We start from the raw sequence: 21030 nt of genomic DNA, 5'->3' as shown, positions 1-21030 counted from the left end.
AATCCATATTTCTTTCTCAAAAGAAAAACATTGGAGACTTGTTAAACAGATTTGGCATGACAGAGTGCAATCCTCTTTCTACTACAATGGAACAAAACTTGAAGATCACATCTATTGAAGGAAAAGAATTTGAGGATGCAACAAAGTATAGACAGCTTGTAGGAAGTCTCATCTACCTCACTACTACCAGACCAGACATTTCATTTGCTGTTGGAATCCTCTCCAGGTTTATGCAAAAGCCTTGTGAGGGACATTGGTCTGCTGCAAAAAGAGTTCTAAGGTACTTGAAGGGAACTCAAAACCTTGGAATCAAGTATACACAAGTGGACGACTTCAACTTGATTGGATACTCTGATTCAGACTTCGATGGAGACAAAGAAACTGGGGTATCTACTTCAGGATATGCTATGAGTCTTGGATCAGGCGCTGTCTCCTGGAGATCACGCAAACAATCAGTTCCAGCAGATTCCACAACAGAAGCAGAATACGTGGCAGCAGCTGAAGCAACGAAAGAAATTGTGTGGCTCAGGAAAATTCTTGAAGATTTGCAGGTAAAACAAGTACAATCAACTCCACTCATGATTGATAACACCTCTGCAATAAAGTTGGCCAAGAACCCAAAGTTCCATGATCGTACTAAGCACATCAATACTAAATATCATCTGATCCTACATCATGTTGAGGCCAAAACAATCCATCTCCGTCATTGTTCCACAAATGAGCAAATTGCAGACATCTTCACCAAAGCACTTGGAAGAGAAAAGCTTGAAAGATTCAGAACGATGCTTGGACTCACCAACATCCCTTCAGATTAAGGGGGGGAATGTTCACACCTAATCCGGAGGCGGTTGGGTAAACTGGAACGTGAACAGTCATCAAGAAGATGAACTGTTCCGTCTCCTTTGTGTATATAAACAATAGTTCTCTAATGAAATGATATATCAGTTTTTCTTCCGTTCATTCTGGAGTTACCCTGGCCTGACAAGGACATGTTCGCGAACAAACAAACAAATGATGCATGTAAAGAGATTTGCTCGCAAATGGATGATCATGCAAAGATGTGTTCGCGGACGGATAGACAGACGAACATGTGACGGATGGATGGATGAGCATACACATTTCGTGAACGATCGAACCTGTTAAGCATGCCAACATACAACCAATGAGCAACATGTCAAAGCAACATCAAGCAAACCCAATGACTATCGAAGACTCCGTGCACCTTGCCATGCGAAGGTGAAGTTGTGACACACCATGAGGACATCCATCACCTAGCGACACTACAACTCAACATGCACACCAGCAGCAACACAAGTAAAGTTGAAAGGTCACGGAAGTCAAACAATCATGAGGGAAGTCGATCAATCACAAGGATCAGTTTCACCCTTAGCTATAAATACCCCCTCATTTGTACATGCAAATACTTTTCACCTCGACTCATCCCACATAACCTTGAGAGTCCGTAATCTTTTCTTTGAGGAGTAAGTAGTGGCTCCAACGCCCCGCCCATGGGGTTAGTGATGTATGGTGTACCGATGTGTCTTGGAACTTTCGCTTAATTCAGAAAACTGCTAACAGGCTAGCACGTTTTCACACGTGTTGTAACTGTTTGTAAGATTCATCTTGAACACTTGTAATGCATGTTACTTTAACCTGTGTTTAACACTTGGGTTCATTCAACTGTTCTAATACATATATACTAATGAAAATGTGTTGTATAAGTTGTTAACGTTGTCCTGCCCGTGTTGGTCACCTCCCAGACATCAAACAAAATCTTTCACGTAAACTTGTTATAACGATCGTCACACTCATGTGGATTGCCCACTAAGTGTTGTACATGCTATCTTCCCTTATGTGTTGTGATTGCCGCATCCGTGTGGATTCCACCTCCGGAAGCTATGCACATCTGTTGTGTTATGTGTTCCTGACAAAGTTGGGTTTCCTCCCATCCAACTTGAAACTCACTCCCACCCTTCCTCTCTCCGGTGAAAGAACCTTGACACAAGTAACACTATCAATCACCAGGGACGCGAACCTCACTACTCGAAGACAAAGCAGGCCACTCTCTTGTGCTAACAAGCAAGAGCTAAGGCAAACATTTAGGATAATGGCAACCGGACCATCATACTGGATGGGACTCCCACACCAAACGGTGTGAGGTCTAGTTGGGACTTCATACCAGGGTGATCCCCTAAATGTTGGTGGGTCCAGCACCGTCAACAGAAGGCTATCCCATTCAACAACGTGTGGTTTCTATGCAAGATAGGAGATGACAAGTTGAGGGCAAAAGTGTTGAAGAGAATTACAATAAGGGGATTAACAAGAAAGATAGAGAAGAAGTCCATTCACCGAAGAAGTGGAGATAGCTTAAAGAAAGAAGTCCAAGAGGAAAAGAATTAGAAGTAAGAGCTCGTGACATCACCAGAGGAAACATGAAGGATGTCTGGTAGTCAACTATGATGGATATAGCTCTTGAGAACCTCATTGGAAACTAAAGGAAGAAGTCATCCAGGACAAGGCTCATCATACCTCTAAATGTAACATCTGCTAGATAAGGATATGGAAGATCCTCAAGACTCATTGATGGAAACTCCATCGGAAGGTTCACCAATTTAGAGTGGAAGTAAGTGTTTCATCAGGAACCCCAACTTATGGAATTCATGAGATAATGGTATCATGACATAAGAGATTAAGCAAATCAAGGGGTTAAAGCTCTTTTCAATCAAGGAAGCTGTTGAAAAAAGCCTAGATGACCTAAAGTTAAATGAGGTATGTATGCTTGAATTCAATATTATAAAGTCATGTTGTATGGTTGCAGGTAACATGGATCATTGTTTGATCTTGAGAAGCATGATCAAAGGAAGGGAATCTCCTCCTATGAAAGGTTGTCGGAAGGCATGGGTCAAACTAGATGAAATCAACATAATATGTCCTCATATGAAATATGAGGTGGTTGACTACAATTGAGGAACTTTGATTAGAAGATCCTAGGAATAAAATGAAATGTGTGAAGAAAGGAAGGAAGAGGTTGTGAGATGATGCAACCATGGTAAAAGCAATCAACATCCAGAAGACCAAGAAGATTTGACTAGGAAATCTCCCAGAAAGATATGAAGACTCTGATGGAAGTCAGAAAAAGATGAAGACCCTTGACAATGGATATCTTTATGAGATATGTCAACATGTATGTAGGATGTTGATGCAAACTGGAAGATGTCATGATGAAAGACGATCGCAAAAGTAATTATGATTTAAGTGTTCATTTCTTATTTTTGAACAAATATTTGGATGGGCTTATGCAGGACTGCCAAAGGGAAGAACTGTGGATGACTTCCAAGAGGACCATATAGAAGGATGTAAGATCCTTCCGGAAAATATGGCATGAAGAAGGCAACATGACATGAAGCAAGGCCAGATGAAGACTAATGGATCACTTTCTGATGAAAGGAATAATGACATGACTGACCCATGGATGAAAGTGATGGATGGTCTATGCCCTATGAAGAAGCCACAAAAGATGAAGACTCCTTGACAAAAAAATTCATGACATCGAAGGAAGGAGCTCTTCAAGCAACTAGTTGAGGAGTTGTTGTAGGTCCCTAATTAAGAGGGAGCCTAAAAACAAGTTTCTTACTTGGAAGAAACTTGGAAATTCCTAAGCCAAGAGGGAGCTTAGGTACATTCCTTCTGTAGGAATGAGTACATTTTGTTATTGGAATTGATATGTCCTCCCTAATTGAGAGAGAGGGATAAACACATCATTCTGGTCTTCATTTGGGAAGACAGAATGGAGATTGGATAATCATCTGGCATCTTAAACTCTTTGATGATGAGATAGGGCATCCAAGATAAGAGTAGTCGTAGACCGATATTCTTTTAGCATTGGCTATCCAAGATAAGAATAGTCCAAAGCCGGTCATACTCTATGAGCAACTAGGTGGAGTATGTACCTTGAGAGACGATTATGGTGTCTATGAATTATTGGTCTCGCCAACATTGTGTTATGATCATGACGATAGAGTTGTTGGTCAAGGCCTTGCTATGTGACAATGTTGGTTGATATCATGCTAGACAGATGGGTCACCAATCTAATTCTTCTTATGAGAAATTCTTCAGATTGAGAATGGCCAAGTACCATTACGAATACCTCCCTAGTTAAGATGGAGTGTTGAAAATTGTAACTAGGTTCGGTCTTCATAATGACATGCAATTATGATCTTTGTAAATGATGAAAAGAAGAAAATAAAATTATTTTTGTAATGCCTTGCTTCATGGGTTTCATGAGCAAGAGTTTTTATCTAGATGGCTACCATTGAGAGCTTTAGGATTTCTCAAATGTATATAAGTTTGTAAATCCCTCATGTCAGCTTCAAATTAGAGACACATCCCTTCCTTGAAGACATGTCGGCTTATAAATATGGTAAGACTACTATATATAGGTGTGAAGGGTATCCGCATTTACAAAGTTCAGAGTTCGAATTCCTCTGTGATTTTCAGATGGTAAATTACAGTAAACAATCTAGATTCCTCTGAGGGTAAGCAAGAACAGTGACAAGTTCGGATTCAAATAGAAGATTGTTGTAATAGGTTTGGATTTCAGAGACAGTCACGAGCAAGGATATCTATACAGTTCGGATTATAGTCACTTTGAATTGTTGTGAGAGTGTTTCGGTGCTATAAAGGAAGCCTCATATCAGTACCATACTGAAGACCACATATTCGGTGTTATTACAGTGTTGTAAGCTATGTGCCTCTACAGTGTTAAAGGGTCAATGTGATCACAACAAGAAGGATGCCATTACAAGTAGAGGTAATGGATCTATCACAGTTCAAAGGATGACCATTACAGAAGTAAGAATACAACAGTGAAGAGTTGATGTGGAAACAGTGATAAGGTCTCGATGATAACTATGTCGAAGCAAGAGAGGAGTCAAGAAGAAGAGAAGACAACCAAGAGAACTAGTGTCTTGGTCTTGCAGTGGCTAATAGGTCAAGGGTCTTGTTCTTGGTATTTGTCAATTGAAATCTCTATAAGAATAATTTGTGCGGATTTTCCTCTCAAAGAGTGAGGTTTTGGCCCTACCTAATAGCCTACACTTTGTGTCTCTTGTATATTTATGTTTGTGCATTGGTTACTGTTTGATGAAGAAGAACACTAATAATCTAAGAAGAAGACTCTAATCTAAAGAATTGAAAAAGGCATTCACAAGCAGTCACTAATCGAAGAGAAATCACCTAATGCTAATGCCATGGATTTCTCAACAAGGAGGACATATGGCCAGCACTTTGTATTGATGTCTAGGTCCTGAAGTTGGAAAGGTGGTGTTGATTATAAAGCTCTGCTTTTTGGATACACACCTGGATCCTTGGGTTGATGGCTAGAAAATAAGTTTGATGGTATCTATATAGGTTCAGAGCTTGAGTCCATCTTAGTCCCACTTGGATAGATTACCTGGTCAGGGATCTAGTCCATGGCATTACGGTGCCTCAAGATCTTCATGGTTCATATAGTTGAGATCTTCCTTGTACTTGTATATAATGAATACCTCCCTAGTTAAGAGGGAGTGTTGGAAAATTTAACTAGGTTTGGTCTTCATTAAATGTATTTGAGTCATCATGTAATGTACTTATCAAAAGAATAAAGAAAAGCATTATTATTATTATCATTATTATGACTTATTAAAGCGTGGGTTTCATGCTTGGGTCATCATGTTTAAGGTCAAAGTCCCCATTGAGGACTCCTAGGATTTATTCTGAGTTAATAAAGACATTGTACTTTTAAAGAGACCCTTCTTGGGATTTTGAATCATGTAAAAAGGTTATGTATTGCGTCAAATATGAATTATGTTGTCTCCACACCAAGTCAGCCGCAAGAAGGCTATTCGACCTCACCAAAGGACTATAAATGAAGCAGTTCGAATTCCATTTGAAGCATTCATTCACAAGCAAGTTCGATATCTCTTGAAGCTAGGAAAAAGTGTGAAATAGAGGAAGGAAGGAAAAGGAGTGTGAGTTTGGTCTAGGAGAAGGAAAAGAGGAAAATCAAAAATTTGGTGCTTCTATCTCTCTCTCTCTCGTGCCTTGTTTTGGAAGATCGAAGTTCTCTTGTTGATGTCATAGCCAGTTGTCATATGAAGTTGCTGCTAGATCAAAGTGTAGGTCGAAGTTGATGTTGTTGGATGTTGTTGCCTCCAGACGATGTATTGGGCCAAGATTGAAGTTTCTAAGAGAAGATTGAAGTGCTCTAGTGAAGATTGAAGTCTCTAAGGCAAGGTCGAAGTTGTTGGGTCGAAGAAAGTGTTGCCACTGATGTTGTTGATGCCAGGTCAAGTAGGATCATCTGCGAGTAGATGAAGGTTGACTTGGTGTGGAGGAAAGTTTGTGTCAAGGTCTCGAGTCTTGGAATATCTCCGGAAAACTATCGAAAGAAGAATTACTCACTGGGTTTTCCCCTAGAGAGGGGTTTTGCCCTGGTTGTGAGCTTACATCCGGTGTCCATTGTTTTATGTGTTATTGCTTTGGTAATTGCTTGACGAACTAAAAGAAAGAAGAAACAAAGAAACCTAATAAGAAGTCAAAAACATCATAAGTAATTATCAAGTATAAGAAAATATTTCTGCCTTTCTGATTTTCTAACAAGATTTGCATGAGGATGCCACATGGGAAGGGAAACAGATCTTGTAGCACCCGAATCTGCAATTGCTTGAGGACAAGCAATGTAGGGAAGGGGGGGCTGTAATGTCGTCTTCGAATTGATTGCCAAAGGAAGGACGTAGTAGCCTATTTAACCCCATAGGCTATAGTCATTCCTAAAGGGAGAATTATTATTTAATGTTAATTAGGTAACATTAGATAATAGAAAATAAATCGGAGCAAATGGAGGGAAACTTGCAAGTCATTCAAATGTGAATTTAGGAGGGAAAGCCCCAAAGAGAATCTATAAAAAGAAGCGAGGAGAGTCTTTGTGATCATCATGGATCATTACTATTCTTGATTTTGGGTTGAGGCTCTTGCAGGATTTTAAAACCCATTTTTCTGATTGGTTTCGGTGGTGAAATATTCCACCCCAGCCAATCTCTCTACTTTTCTTGCTACAGGGATGAATTCTGGCTGGGGCTTGCCTTTGGAGGCAGCGAGGGCTGAAGTTTATCTTTTGGAGGCAATGACAGCTGCAGATTATCTTCTGGTGCAGTGAATCTACTTTTTCTGAGGCAGCATGTGGCTGGGAATTATCTTTCTGAAGCAGTCGACTTGGCTGTTGAGGCAGCGAGTTCTGGGTTCTACACCCCTGAAGCAGCAAGAGCTGGATTCATCCTTCTGAGGCACTGTACAGCCAATTTTTAGGGCAGTAAAGGGCGCAGGAAAGTAGAGGACTGAGACAGCGAGTATCTGGTGATGCAGCGTGATGATATAAGGGCATGTCGGGTAGAAAACTGAGACAGCAAGCCCAGGATTCCACAACAGCATTGATTGGCAACACAATACACCCATATCCACAGCCTGGACCTAGACGCAGCAGCAAGGGTAGGAGGTTTGGTCAAATTTTGTAATATTCTGGTTTTGAATAATAGAGCAGTGGCTATAGCATTATGCCTAAAAAGACTAGTCTGTGTTGTTCCTGCTCGAAAACTGTGGATTTTGTACTGCATGAGAAGAATAGTGAATCTGCTATTATTGGTCAAACTGGCCCGCATTTCAACAGTGGTTACTTATGAGATAATTGTTGCCTGAAGGTTTACTATATTATGTATGCACACCATCACTGTTATCTAGTTTAATGAAGTACCGCAACTCTGTTACAAAATATAATTCTGTCATCTATTTGTATGAAACCCTAACTCGGAATTTCATCACAAGCGTAATCTCTCTAAGAGGGACATTACACCTTTGAAGTCTCTGGGCTAAGTACACCACAGCCTAACAATTAATATTACAGCCTAACCATGATCAATAATAATGGCATTTATTTAAAAGTGTAAATATCTTTTTCGAAAATTGCTCCAGTACTCTATGAATACCCCTCGATCTTACAAACCCAAAGGTCCATCTTGGTTGCTCTAATACCCCTTTGTGAAATCCCCTAGCCTAAGGCTTAACCATGATCGAGAATAATAATATGTATTCTAGAAGTGTAAGTATTTTTTCCAGAAAAACATCCAGCCAGCCATGACAAAGAATAACGATAAACATATGCATAAGCCATGACAATAAATTAATGATAAGCATAAGCATAAACAATAACAGCGAATTAAGGTTAAATAAATAAATTATGCAGTGCCAAAATCTCAAACCATTCAAATATCCCTGAGCTGAAGGGTCTAGCCAATTCCAAACCTCTAGGCACCCAACGATCTGCCAACCCTTTAATTAATAGGGATGTCAACACACTACAACACAACTAGACTAGCACACTAACACAAAGTTCTATCATCTTGGGCCCTAAAAGCATACTTTCTGTTGGCCCCTTTCGATGAAGTAATTAACACAATCAAGCTAAGTTATATCCGCCTGGCCCCTAATAAACATACTTTCAGCTGGCCACTACATTTTTAATGATGAATTAATCAATAATTATCAAAATCAAGCAGTCACATCATTTTCTTACAAAATTTAAAGTAAGAAGAATATTAACAAAATACTACATAAGATTTGTGCGGTGCATTTTTTGGCCACTCCAATTTCAGAATGCATGTTGGATTTGCATTTTTTTGATGTGCATCATTTCCATAAATAACAAACAATTAGAAACAATAAGACTCAGAAACTGATTGCTAATACAACATTACTTCAGAATTGAGCCTTCTTGGCTATCTGCTATTTGCAAAGCACATGGGTAAGTTGTGGTGCTTGACATATATAATACCACGAGGTAAGGGAGAAACAAACAAATCGCTAAAACCGGTCAAGGACTGATCCAGTAAAGGTTAGTCCAGTAAGGCCTTTCAGAACCTTACCCAAGACTGGCTGACCTTTCCACACCAACCCTCCTGAAAAAGACCTCACTGGGTTGACTTTTCAGAATCTGAGCTCTACACAGGCGAGGGTCGAGACATTTAAGGACCATTCATTGGGCAATATAGGGCAGCAAGGACATTCCTGCAGAAAGGAAAAAAGTTATCCTGTATTGAAGAGAAGGTACACCAAAAACTAGTATACTAACCACTTTCACACAGTGAAACTTTTAGAATAATCATTAAATGTCCATGCTTTTTCAATATGGAAACTAACAAGAATTAATCTGAGTTTAAGGTTACAGAAAACACACAACATGCCCTGTAGATGATTCATGTATACTTGATTATTTTTCAATTGAAAATATTTAATTCCTTGATTAAACTCCAAACTAACCCTCCATGACAATCTATTAAAAATGTACAAATAAGCTATTGCCGAAAAAATTGTACTTATTCAGACTCCAGAGATTAAACAACAGTAGAGTCAAACAAAATAATCATCTCGAATAAAAAATGACAAGAATGCTCTATCCATACTTTGATGGTATGTGTTGGTCAATGTGGAAAAGCCTAAAATCCTATCATGTGTGCACTTGCCATGCCAGTGATCAAGCACCATGAAAGTTCTATATATAATGAAGGCTTGGGAATTCAAGAATTGCTCAGTAGAATACAGATCAAACATAACTTGGTGTATCTAACCGCAAGTCCCATTGAAAGAAATTTTCTTGTACAAACAGGTGCCACTTGAAAAGCTTTAACCTGAAACTGTACTCCTTATTCCAAAGACATGTATACAGTGCATGTAATTTCGTATCAGCCACTCTAAAATAACCAAGCCTTTTTTCTTATATATTATTCTCAAAAAAAAAGAAAAATCACCAATAATGAATGCCATCCTTCCATGGCAGTTTTTAAACAGAACTTGAAATGAAATCAAGCACCTGGAAAAAATCTGTGCATGAATCTGAAAAATATGTTTGTGAAGCATCCATAGCTTTTCAAAGGTGCTCACAAACAGCATTTGTATACTCTGCAGTTGATGCTTGGCCCCCAAGGTCACGAGTGCGATATTTTCCTTCTTCTATAGTCTTTAAAATTGCACTATGAATTTGATCTGCCTTCTCTTGCAGTCCCAGATGTTGAAGCATAGCAACAGCACTCAAAAGTAGAGCTGTTGGATTTGCAAGGTTCTGCCAGAAGGAAAGCCTTACAGTTAGATTTTTGCAATAAAATATCTGGAGCAGGCATGTCTTACTTCATATCTTCCACCCTCAAAACAGTATATTATTTTTACATCAAAACTCACCTTGCCAGCTATATCTGGTGCTGAACCATGTACAGCTTCAGCCAGCGCAAGTCCATTCTCTCCAATGTTGAGGCTGGAAGGCCATTCAATGTCTTACAGCTTAGTATTTCAGAATACAGACTCAAGAAAGTGAGCACACTGAATGAAAAATATAAAAGACTACCTTGGTGTCAAACCCAAGCCTCCAACAAGCCCAGCACAGAGATCGCTAATTATGTCACCGTACAGATTGGGCATTACCAAGACATCAAAGAGTGTAGGGTTCTTAACTAGCTGCAATAGACATACATATTTGACATTGTTAATGCAACACAACTAAATACAAGTTATTCTCAATAACCCAAGGGGAAAGTATTATTAACAAAACTATGAACCATACAAGTAACTTCTAGCAGCTGAGAGAGAAACTAGTAATATAAATTATAGACCATAAATGGGCATGAATAAATGCAATGTTGAATGCAGATACCATCTAAGTCACATGACACAATGACACAAGGCATGGAGGACATGAGAATACAAGTGATCGACACAAGATACGACGACCACAGAAACAGGACACAGAAGACGCATTACACATGCACACACAAAAAATTTATATATATATATATATAATAGAAACTAGTAGTATAAATTATAGACCATAAATGGGACATGAAGAAATGCAATGCCGAATGCAGATACCATCTAAGTCACATGACACAGTGACACAAGGCATGGAGGATATGAGAATACAAGTGATCGACACAAGACACGATGACTGCAGAAACAGGACACAGAAGACGCATTACACATGCACACACAAAAAATTCATATATATATATATATATATATTGCACATACAAAAATGAAATATAGACAAAGATTCAAATTTTTTTAAACTTAGAAACTAAAAACATTTAGACTTTTACATGATCATTATACAAATCAATCATACAACTTTTGCTCTTTAACCTGCTGTCTTGCTAAAACAATGTTTATTCAGATTTTGAAGCTACTGTTGCAGCCCTATTTCTAGTGAGATGCAGCACTAGCAGATCCTGAAGAAAATGGAGGGTGGACAACATCAGTGGGGGCATTCCTCCCTTTCCTTTAACGTTTTCCAAATGCCCTTGATGATTGAGCCATGATTTCTGTGAAATGAGGAAGAGAAGGGACTGCTGTAGAAAAACACTTGAAGATTGGTGGAAAATCCATTTGCACAGCACTTGAAATCAATGTTGCAGGAACCATCCCCCCCCCTGCCAACCCAATGAGCCAGACCCCATAATTGTGCAGAACTGCGAGCGAAGCATGCTCAAAACCGCATTTCCAAAAAATGGAACCACTATTCGGGCTGGATTTGCATGGTCCTTGGAATTTTGGAACCGTTATGTGAAAACTCATGCTTCCTGGACACTCGCAAGGTGCTCCCTTAATGCACCCTAGATGCTTCCTAGATGCTACCTAATGGTAATGTTTAAGAATAAAGTGACTTTCTCCTTTATCTTTCATTTTCATTCTTTTACTTAATTTTTTAACATTACATAGGCTCATAATACGGCATCAAACATAGGCTCATAATATGGCGAATGGGAAGCATTGAAGGGGATATCAGCATCCTACCACCATCTACATATGTAATCACAAGCAGTCTGTCTCAATTCTTTCTTCCAATGGTCATCTAAAGTGGGCTGCAAAGTTCTACTAGCTTCAAGACCATGTGCATCTGATGGAGAGGAGGGTGTGACAAGTGAAATAATTTTTGATATTCATATCACCCTTCTTTTTCATTTTACCCTTACCCTTTTCTTGAATAGACTCCAAAGAGGGAGAAACATATCGGAAGGGGTTGGATGCATCAGTACAAGGGATAGAAGAACCCTCAAAATTAAAATGGGGGTTGGTACTAGGTAGCCATCATTTTTTGTATACTCCTCTTCCTCCCAATTTCAGCCTCTATTTCTTTTTGCCTAGCATTTTCTTCTTTAAACTTCTCAAAGCTATTTAACAACTCCTTCCTAATCTCCCCAATTTGTGGTGATTCACATGGAGTAATTTGGCCTCTAATCCCTGCCGAGTGTTGTTTCAGCCTATTAATGCCCCCAAGACCATCCTTAATTTTTCTATGGCAAAATTTGCAATGCATTTGACTATCAACCATTTCAACATATGCCCAAGCAACATCTTTCACTCTAGGTGCCATTTTTTGACTTGGAAATGAAAGGAAAAAATCTGAAAATGAAAACAAAAAAAATAGCATTGCTTCAATGTTCATTTCTTTCACAAAAAACACTCTTTTCAATTTCCAGATTTGCACAAAAAAAAAAAAACGCAAAAACACATTTTTACAAGTGAAAAAAAAATACCTCTAGGCACAAACTGCCTCCGCAAAGTTGCTCCAACAAACCAACTCCTCAATGTTGCTCCAATGGCTACCCAAGAAGCTCCTCACTCCTGCTCCAATGCTTGCCCAAGACTCCTCACTGCTGCTCCAAAAGCAAACTCCACAGCTCTTCACAAACTCCTCACAAGTTCTCACTCAAATGCAATGAGATGGTTGTGAGGAAATGAGAGGGGTTGGGTAGGTTTTATAGGGTTTAGAAGAGGGAAATGGACCCCAAAGAACCCAAAGGCACATTAGAGTGACCGAGTTTGAGACAGCTCGACCGGCTCGGTAACAACCCAACCGACCAAACCGAGTTGCCCACCGAGTCGACCCGATCACCCTTTAACTTAGTCTGACTCGGTCGTTTCAGAGTCGATTCGATCGGGCTTTAAAACAATGATATATATTGCACATACAAAAATGAAATATAGACATATTCAAATTTTTTTAAACTTAGAAACTAAAAACATTTAGAATTTTACATGATCATTATACAAATTCGATCATACAACTTTTGCTCTTTAACCCGATGTCTTGCTAAAACAATGTTAATTCAGCATTTGAAGCTACTGTTGCAGCCCTATTTCTAGCAAGATGGAGCACTAGCAGATCCTGAAGAAAATGGAGGGTGGACAACATCAGTGGGGGCATTCCTCCCTTTCCTTTAACGTTTTCCAAATGCCCTTGATGATCGAGCCATGATTTCTGTTAAATGGGGAAGAGAAGGGCCAGTTGTAGAAAAACACTTGAAGATTGGTGGAAAATCCACTTGCACAGCACTTGAAATCAATGTTGCAAGAACCATTCCCCCCACCCCAACGAGCCAGACCCCAAAACTATGCAGAACTGTGAGCGAAGCATGCTCAAAACCACACTTCCAAAAAATGGAACCGCTATTCGCGCTGGATTTGCATGGTCCTTGGAATTATGGAACCGTTATGTGAAGACTCATGATTCCTGGACACTCCCAAGGTGCTCTCCCTTGATGCTTCCTAGATGCTCCCTAATGGTAATGTTTAAGAATAAAGTGACTTTCCCCTTTATCTTTCATTTTCATTCTTTTACTTAATCTTTTAACATTACCATGAAATAACTCAGAATGTTTCAGAGTTGTTCCAACCTCATCAGACTTCATATGAAGAAAATAGAATTTCATATCCCATACAAGATTAAGCAGACTCAATAGTTTTCAGGATTTCAGCATCAATGGGATTGTGGCATTTCATTAGATTATATCACGTATGAGGGTATGTGATTGTCATTTAATCAAAAGCACCAAGCCCTATATGTACCCCAGTGTTGGTGGTGTTGATTGTTTAACTCCTTTGTCATGGCCTTAGCAAAAATATACCCTTCACTCAAGTCAAAATCATTGATCAAGCACATTAAGCTTTTTCTACCATATTTTAAGGCTTGGCTTACGCAGTTTGATCATAATTGGGAATGTTGACAAATGTCCCTAGAGAATCAAGGTAGAGGCAAAGACTCAAGAGGAGATGAATCTAGATTTAGATGGTTAACGCTCAAATTATTCATTAATGTGTTGTGGATGTCATTTCTATCTTGATTTATATATGAGTATGTCTGATTTGATATATTCTACAACTAATTTGGCATTCTCGACGTTTCTTTGAATATAAATGAAATTATATATATATATATATATATATATATATATATACTAGACTCTTCCGAGGATTTTTGGACAATGATGCCTCTGACACTCACTTGCAAAAAATGCACCCACTTTGTCCCCGCTTTGCTCAACATTGCTTGGAACCCCTTCTAACACTACACAATAACCCTCAACTGCACTCTAAAACGCCTAACACCTCCAACCTATTGAGCTCAAATGAAAAAGGAAATCAGTTATTATGGGGCCCAGACCTCTTTTACAGTGGGACACGATGAGGGCATGTGTCAACACTTGTTTGGCAAGTGTCTTATGAATAGGACACATGCCAAACATGTATCAAACACGTGTCCTCACATATTGGTGTCAAACATGTAGAATACAAGACACAGGCCCTGTCTGGAGATGTCTTGTTACTTAGGATACAATCTACTTTAACCACGTGACTTCTTTACATGCATGGCCAAATACGCAATTGATTTGAATACATATATTTTCCTAAAGTGATGTAGAAAATTTAAGCATTTAAGCATCTATGAAGGTAAAGTGGCATACAATACAATAATACTATCAAACAATTTGCCCTGCAAAAGCACTTCCAATAATTATTAAATTTTGCAAGTCAAACGAGGATATGTTTTAACTGATCTAATTGTATATGCATTACCTCAAAAATGAGAAGACATTGACAGCTTATAAAACACTACTCAAATAATCAGTAGATCAGCTATAGACATTGTTCCCTGATATTTGAGACACTGGAATCGGTTCTTCATATTTCCAGTTATCATGAGATTGTTGGGAAAAATATCGAGAGGGGGGGCGGTGGTGGTGAATCAGTGTTTTAAAAACTCAATTAAACTTTTATTTTTTATTTAGATTTTTGTACGTTGCCATAATGAAGTAAACTTGCGTGTGTACATGACTGTTATGTAGACAACTAGCGTATATCAAGTTAACTAACTTTTCAGTTAATTCATCATTTGTTTCACTTGAACCAGTGTACCAGTATTTCATTACGCACTAATTAAGCAGTAACCATGTGCAGTAAGAACATAATAAACCATCACATACGCAAAACATCAACACACATGAACACCAAGATTTTTAGGTGGAAAACCAATGTGGGAGAAAACCACCGTTGTTGTCGTCTCTATCTTCATCTTTTATTATAATGAAAAACTTCTTACAATCTTGTACTGGCACAGACTCATACCAGCATGTAAGCACCTACCTATAGAAGAGGCTACAACCTTCTCTTGTTCTCCAGCACCCACTGGAAGGGAGCTTCAATCCCTGATCTTGTTTACCAGCACCCACTGGAAGGGAGCTTCAATCCCTGATCTTGTTTACCGGCACCCACTGGAAGGGAGCTCCTTACCCCTGATCTGATTTACCAGCTACTACTGGAAGGAAGATTTGACCACCTTACTGAAGGCTCCAACCTTCAGCACTTTTGTGGACCACATTTCATAATATTTCATACTGGATGCACTTGAACCAAAACATCAAATCTGTAGGCCACGTTTCATCAAATTTTCAGACAGGACCCACTACCATCATTTAAGCCCAATATTAAATAACAAACTGAAACCAATCACTAAACCAACTTAATCACCAAATCATTGAATGAACCAATTACGGAATCTCAAACAAAATGTCAGACCACTTACTGTTCATCACAGAAACCAGATCATGTCACTGCAAACCCTAGTCAATCTCATATTAGGATATATATGCTACTACTCTGAGACATACCCGTGTACTGATCTCAAAAAACTGAACCCTGAAACTGAATCACTGAAACACATACTAACCTTGTCACAGATCTCTAAACCAAATACAGATCACAACATCATTATTATTCAACATTTCATAACATAATCAATTCAACTTCAACCACCACTGTCAAAAACAGATCATCATGAAAGACTTCATCGACAAACAAACAGCAAACACAACAAGACTGATCAAATATCATATATAGCAAAACCCTAGCATATATACGCGACCCTTATAAGACACTTCCGTGTATGTGCCTTTCAAGAAGCATACCCGCATACAAATCTATCCAAACTGCAGAATCGATACGCGAATACCACAAAGCCGATCCGCATATGTACGCGAACTGTCTAAAGAAAATCTGCATATAGATCTGTAACTATTGAATCATACCTTTGTTGCACAACAGATCATCAATCAAACCCAAATCTTGACACACACTATAAAAGACACACATCATGACATCCTCATCACAAATCTATCAACCCATAAGAAGATTATTCATTGTGCAGTCATTTCAGATCTATAAAATTTGATCCATCATCACACCCTCGGGTGCACACTTATTTCAGATCAAACAATTCATCCATAACCCAAATCATGTACACTTAGCACTTTGATCTCTATCTCCTTATATAGCTCAGGCCCTTAGTCAATACCTTAGGCAAATTTTGTAATTATGTTGATGTTATTCTTTGACGAGATCAAGTATTCATTGCTGCACTCATTACTATGGGCCAATACCATGGTAAAGACCCACGGTATTTAGAATACCGTGGTGCGGAAACAATACGTGACTTTTCTTCACCATACCCGCATATGTATGTGGTTTTTGTTCACAGGATCTACGTATACTTCTCAAAACATCACCTTTAACATTCCTTTGTCATCCAATCTCTCTGTCACATCTATACTAGCTCGTATACTCATCCTGCTACCAACATGTTGGCATCTTTATCAAGTAGGTTGCCATCAAGGACAACACATTAGTCATAATGCCAATAAAGATAAGAGGTGGTCATTAATACTGCAGTGTACACACTTCTTTTGCATATGATTATGTATTGATGACGTTGTTCATGGTATATCAATATAGATGTCATTCAACGGTTGAGTCAGATCAACTTAGTATTGGACTTACTAAATTGTCCCAAATCTCATTGTTTAGGTGTCGAACAAGTAATTCTTGAAGTTGATTGATTTGGGTAACTAAACCTTTAGACCGACACAATAACTTTGTTGTTTGAGTAGCTCATCCTGTGTTTTAAAATCCATTTGATCAAAGCAACAAGCAACGAGCTGAGTCCCATGTTATTTCAGATAGTAGAGCAGTGAAACCTCGAGACTCTCCTAAGCCCCCTACGCCCCGAGAGCCCAATCAGTACCCTCGACACCATTGCGACAGTGTCAAACAACACATCAATTCACTCACAGCTAGAGCATCGGAGGGTTTAGTACCAAACAATTCTCGAACGCCCTCCTAGATGAATGCTTTATATCAAAATGGTATATTAGTCATTGCAGGAGCGCCCAGGCAAGTCGCGTTCACCATGCAGGAGCATCTGCACTGTTGGCAACTCGTCCGCGGGTAGAGCGCCCACTTCCGTGTCACCCAGCTCGTCCGTAGGTCAGAGTGCCCACGCCGATCCTCCCAACTTGCAGTTCACCCGACCGCTCGTCAACCTGTCTGCATGTCTGTTCAAAGCGTCCGCCCGACTCACCCTTCCACAGCTCACCCACCCAGCTCGCCGCTGCAACTCGCCTGGCAGTCGTGCCCAATGCAACTAGTCTATGAGCAGGGTCGCCCACCTGTGGCTTGTTCGCACCCAAAATTTTGTCGAACCTGCAACTTCGGTTTTCTATCTTCTATCTCAACTCAGTGTTGCGGCCCTCGGTCTACTTACACTTTTGCCTCTCTTGTTCGCTCACCCTTTCTTTGCCTTGCCCAAGTAATGCTCGCACTTGAACTTGCTTGAATGAATGAATGCCTTCTCCTCCATGGTCGCCCTCCAATATATATGCTTCCACCAAGATTCAAGACGGGTCGGCCTGCCCAGGTTGACCATACATTTCGCCTAAAAATGCCAAGAATAGCGTCGGTTCACCCAACTCGCCACTCCTCACGTCGACTAACTGACTCGTTGGTTTTTCGACACCTTATAAACTCATCGCACACGCCTTTCCATACTTAGTCAATTTTTACCTTTTCGGTTTTTCAACCCTCCAAGTAGCTCATCGTCGCATGCTCGTCGAGGCATGTTTAACTGAATGCACCCACTCGTCGCACGACTCGGCTCGTCGCCTTTAACTAAAGTTTGACACCGCCCCATCACTCGTTGCACATGCTCAACTCGTGGGCATGACATACTCCCCCACTTCAAATGGTTGTCGTCCTCGACAACACTCTCATACATCGTCGCAAAGTATCACTAGCTCCAACATCTACAAAAATGTCCATGCTCCCTATCTCTGCTCCATCATCGCATAAACCATCAAGGCCTATGTCTCCATAAACAGGAAGTCTCCTCAATCCATGATCATCAATCCACCTCTGTTGCAAATCCACATGTTACCCATCGTGGAAGGTCGGTCCCTCCAACTCGACTATATGCCATCACTGCAACGACAACAAGATGTAGAGACCAGGTTTGTATGCAGTTTGAAGTTTTGGAAAAGAAATCTTGAATTCATAGTTTGGGGTTTCTCGACTTGGAAGTTCATGGCAAAACCATCCAAGCATTGGTGGACATGAGTGCCACACACAAATTCATGACAATAAGGTTGGCAAAAGAAGTTGGGCTACAGGTTGTGCCATCCAATGTGGTGGTCAAGGCAGTGAACTCGAAAGCTAAAGTGTTGGGATTGGCAAATGAAGTGCCAATTCGAATTGGAGACAGGCAGGGTCGATTGGACTTCACGGTGATGGAAATAAACGACTATGACATGATATTGGTGCAGGATTTTCTGAAGGGCAATAAGGCAATTATTGTCCCATTTTGCGATGAGATTATGTTGATTGGAGGCTCACAAACTTGGACTTTGCCTACTCATAAGCAAAGGAAGGAAGTTCAGGTGCAGCATGTTTCTGCACTAAGCTTGGAGAAAGCTATGCGGGAGTCAAATGTGGAGACATATGCGACAGTGATTAGGGAGGTTGATAACGATGATGGAGTGGGGACGCCTGTTCCAACTGAGATTTCCGATGTATTGGACAAGTATGCAGATTTGATGCCCAATCAGCGGCCGAAAGCCCTTCCACTGAGGTGTGCAGTGGACCATAGCATTGAGCTAGAGCCAAGGAAGAAACCTCCGGCAAAAGCTCCTTATCGATTATCAGGATTGGAGTTGGGGTAATTGAAACGACAGTTGAAGGACTTGACTGATGCAGTTTTCATAAGACCTTCAAGGTCCTCATATGGTGCTCCAATATTATTCTAGCAAAAGAAGGATACGAATGAGCTATGGATGTGTTGTGATTATCGTGCTCTTAACAAGCAAACAATAAAGAACAGGTATCCTTTGCCATTAGCTGCAGATTGCTTCGACAAGCTTGCGAAGGCCCGAGTGTTTTCCAAGCTAGACTTGAGGCATGGGTACTATAAGGTGCGGATAGCAGAAGGAAACGAGAAGAAAACTACGATTGTGACAACATATGGGAGCTTTGAGTTCCTTGTTATGCCTTTCAGGTTGTGTAACGCTCCTGCCACATTTTGCACTAAATTATCGGACCGAGATCCGCAATTTACAAGTAGATTTTGGACCACTTTGTTCAAGTTGGTTGGGACAGAGTTGCAACAAAGTTCGAGTCACCATTCGCAAACAAATGGGCAAATTGAACGAATTAATGCACATTATTAGACTACTTTAGACATTATGTGACGGCTGATCAGAAGAATTGGCCTGAACTCTTGGATGTGGTTCAGTTTAGCTACAATATGTAGAAGAGTTCTGCAACCGAGTATAGTCCATTTGAGTTGGTGAATGGGCACTCCACACACCGTATTATCGAGAGGTTTCTTGAGGAGTCCACATGCAAAGAAATTTATGACAGCGTGGGAGGAGACCTTGGAGTTAGCACGAAGTTGTAAGGAGGATGAAGAAATGGGTAGATAAGGCTAGATGGGACGCAGACTGCAGTGTTGGGGATATGGTTTTTCTCAGGATTACCAGGGCTCACTTTCAGCCACCGAATGGAACTACGAGATCTTTGACAAGAAAGTATGAGGAGCCATTCCATGTGAAGAAGCGAGTTGGTGAAGTTGCATATGATTTGGAGCTTTCGAACAACATGTGTTCGAATCATCCTGTGTTCCATATGAGTCAGCTCAAGAAATGTCGACTTGATGCACACCATCCAGACAGGACGGAACCACCGAGGTGACCAGCGATGATCGTAGACAGACCAAACATCGTTTTGGAGAAGATTTTGGATCTTCGGACAACAAGTCTTGGGAGTAGCATGCGGCAGGAGTTCTTCGTTAAATGGAGGAACGCACCAGAGGAGAGGAGCTGGGAGATAGAGGATTCACTATGGAGATGAAGGAGATTGCAGAGTATGACGAGAAGTTGAGAAGAGTAGCTGGATTGCCGAGGACGACAATGAGTTCTGGTGGGGGAGGATGTCATGCCCTCGAGTCATCATCGCACTTGGGCGAGTCGAGCTCGCACACTGGGCGCGTTTAACCGACGAGTAGGCAGACATGTCATCGGGGCGCGTTTAACAGACGAGTTGGGCAGGGTGCACATAACCGATGAGTTGGGAAGGGCGCACATAACGACGAGTTAGGTGGGGCACACATAACCGACAAGTCATGAGGGCGTGTTTAACTGACGAGCCGGAGTGAACGCCTTTAACCGACGAGTTGAAGGGCGCAAACACAAAATTTGACTAAGTGTTGGAATGTGCGAATGGACTTGGTTATCTACGGGACGAGTTGGAGGGCGACGAGTTGGGCGCACCACTCGAACCTACACATGGAGCCGA

General features: G+C 40.4%; 1 protein-coding gene across 1 annotated transcript in view; it reads right to left on the bottom strand.

Annotated features, from left to right (window-relative positions):
• Positions 1 to 9433: 9433 nt before the first annotated feature.
• Positions 9434 to 21030, bottom strand: part of LOC149174758 (isocitrate dehydrogenase [NAD] catalytic subunit 5, mitochondrial-like) — a 117301-nt gene continuing 105704 nt past the window's right edge. The window contains exons 5-7 of the mRNA XM_089419406.1: positions 10427 to 10536; positions 10264 to 10336; positions 9434 to 10147 (exon numbers count right to left, since the gene is read on the bottom strand). Coding sequence (XP_089275532.1) covers positions 9956 to 10147; positions 10264 to 10336; positions 10427 to 10536 — 375 coding nt within the window. The 3' untranslated portion in view covers positions 9434 to 9955. The remainder of the gene's footprint in view (positions 10148 to 10263; positions 10337 to 10426; positions 10537 to 21030) is intronic.

Source organism: Pinus tabuliformis, chromosome 4_1 (genome assembly GCF_031772625.1).
Source record: "Pinus tabuliformis cultivar Carrire ecotype Pingquan chromosome 4_1, CPIR1, whole genome shotgun sequence".
In the NCBI taxonomy this organism is placed as follows: domain Eukaryota; kingdom Viridiplantae; phylum Streptophyta; class Pinopsida; order Pinales; family Pinaceae; genus Pinus; species Pinus tabuliformis.
This window is presented reverse-complemented; position numbering and strand designations above follow the sequence as displayed.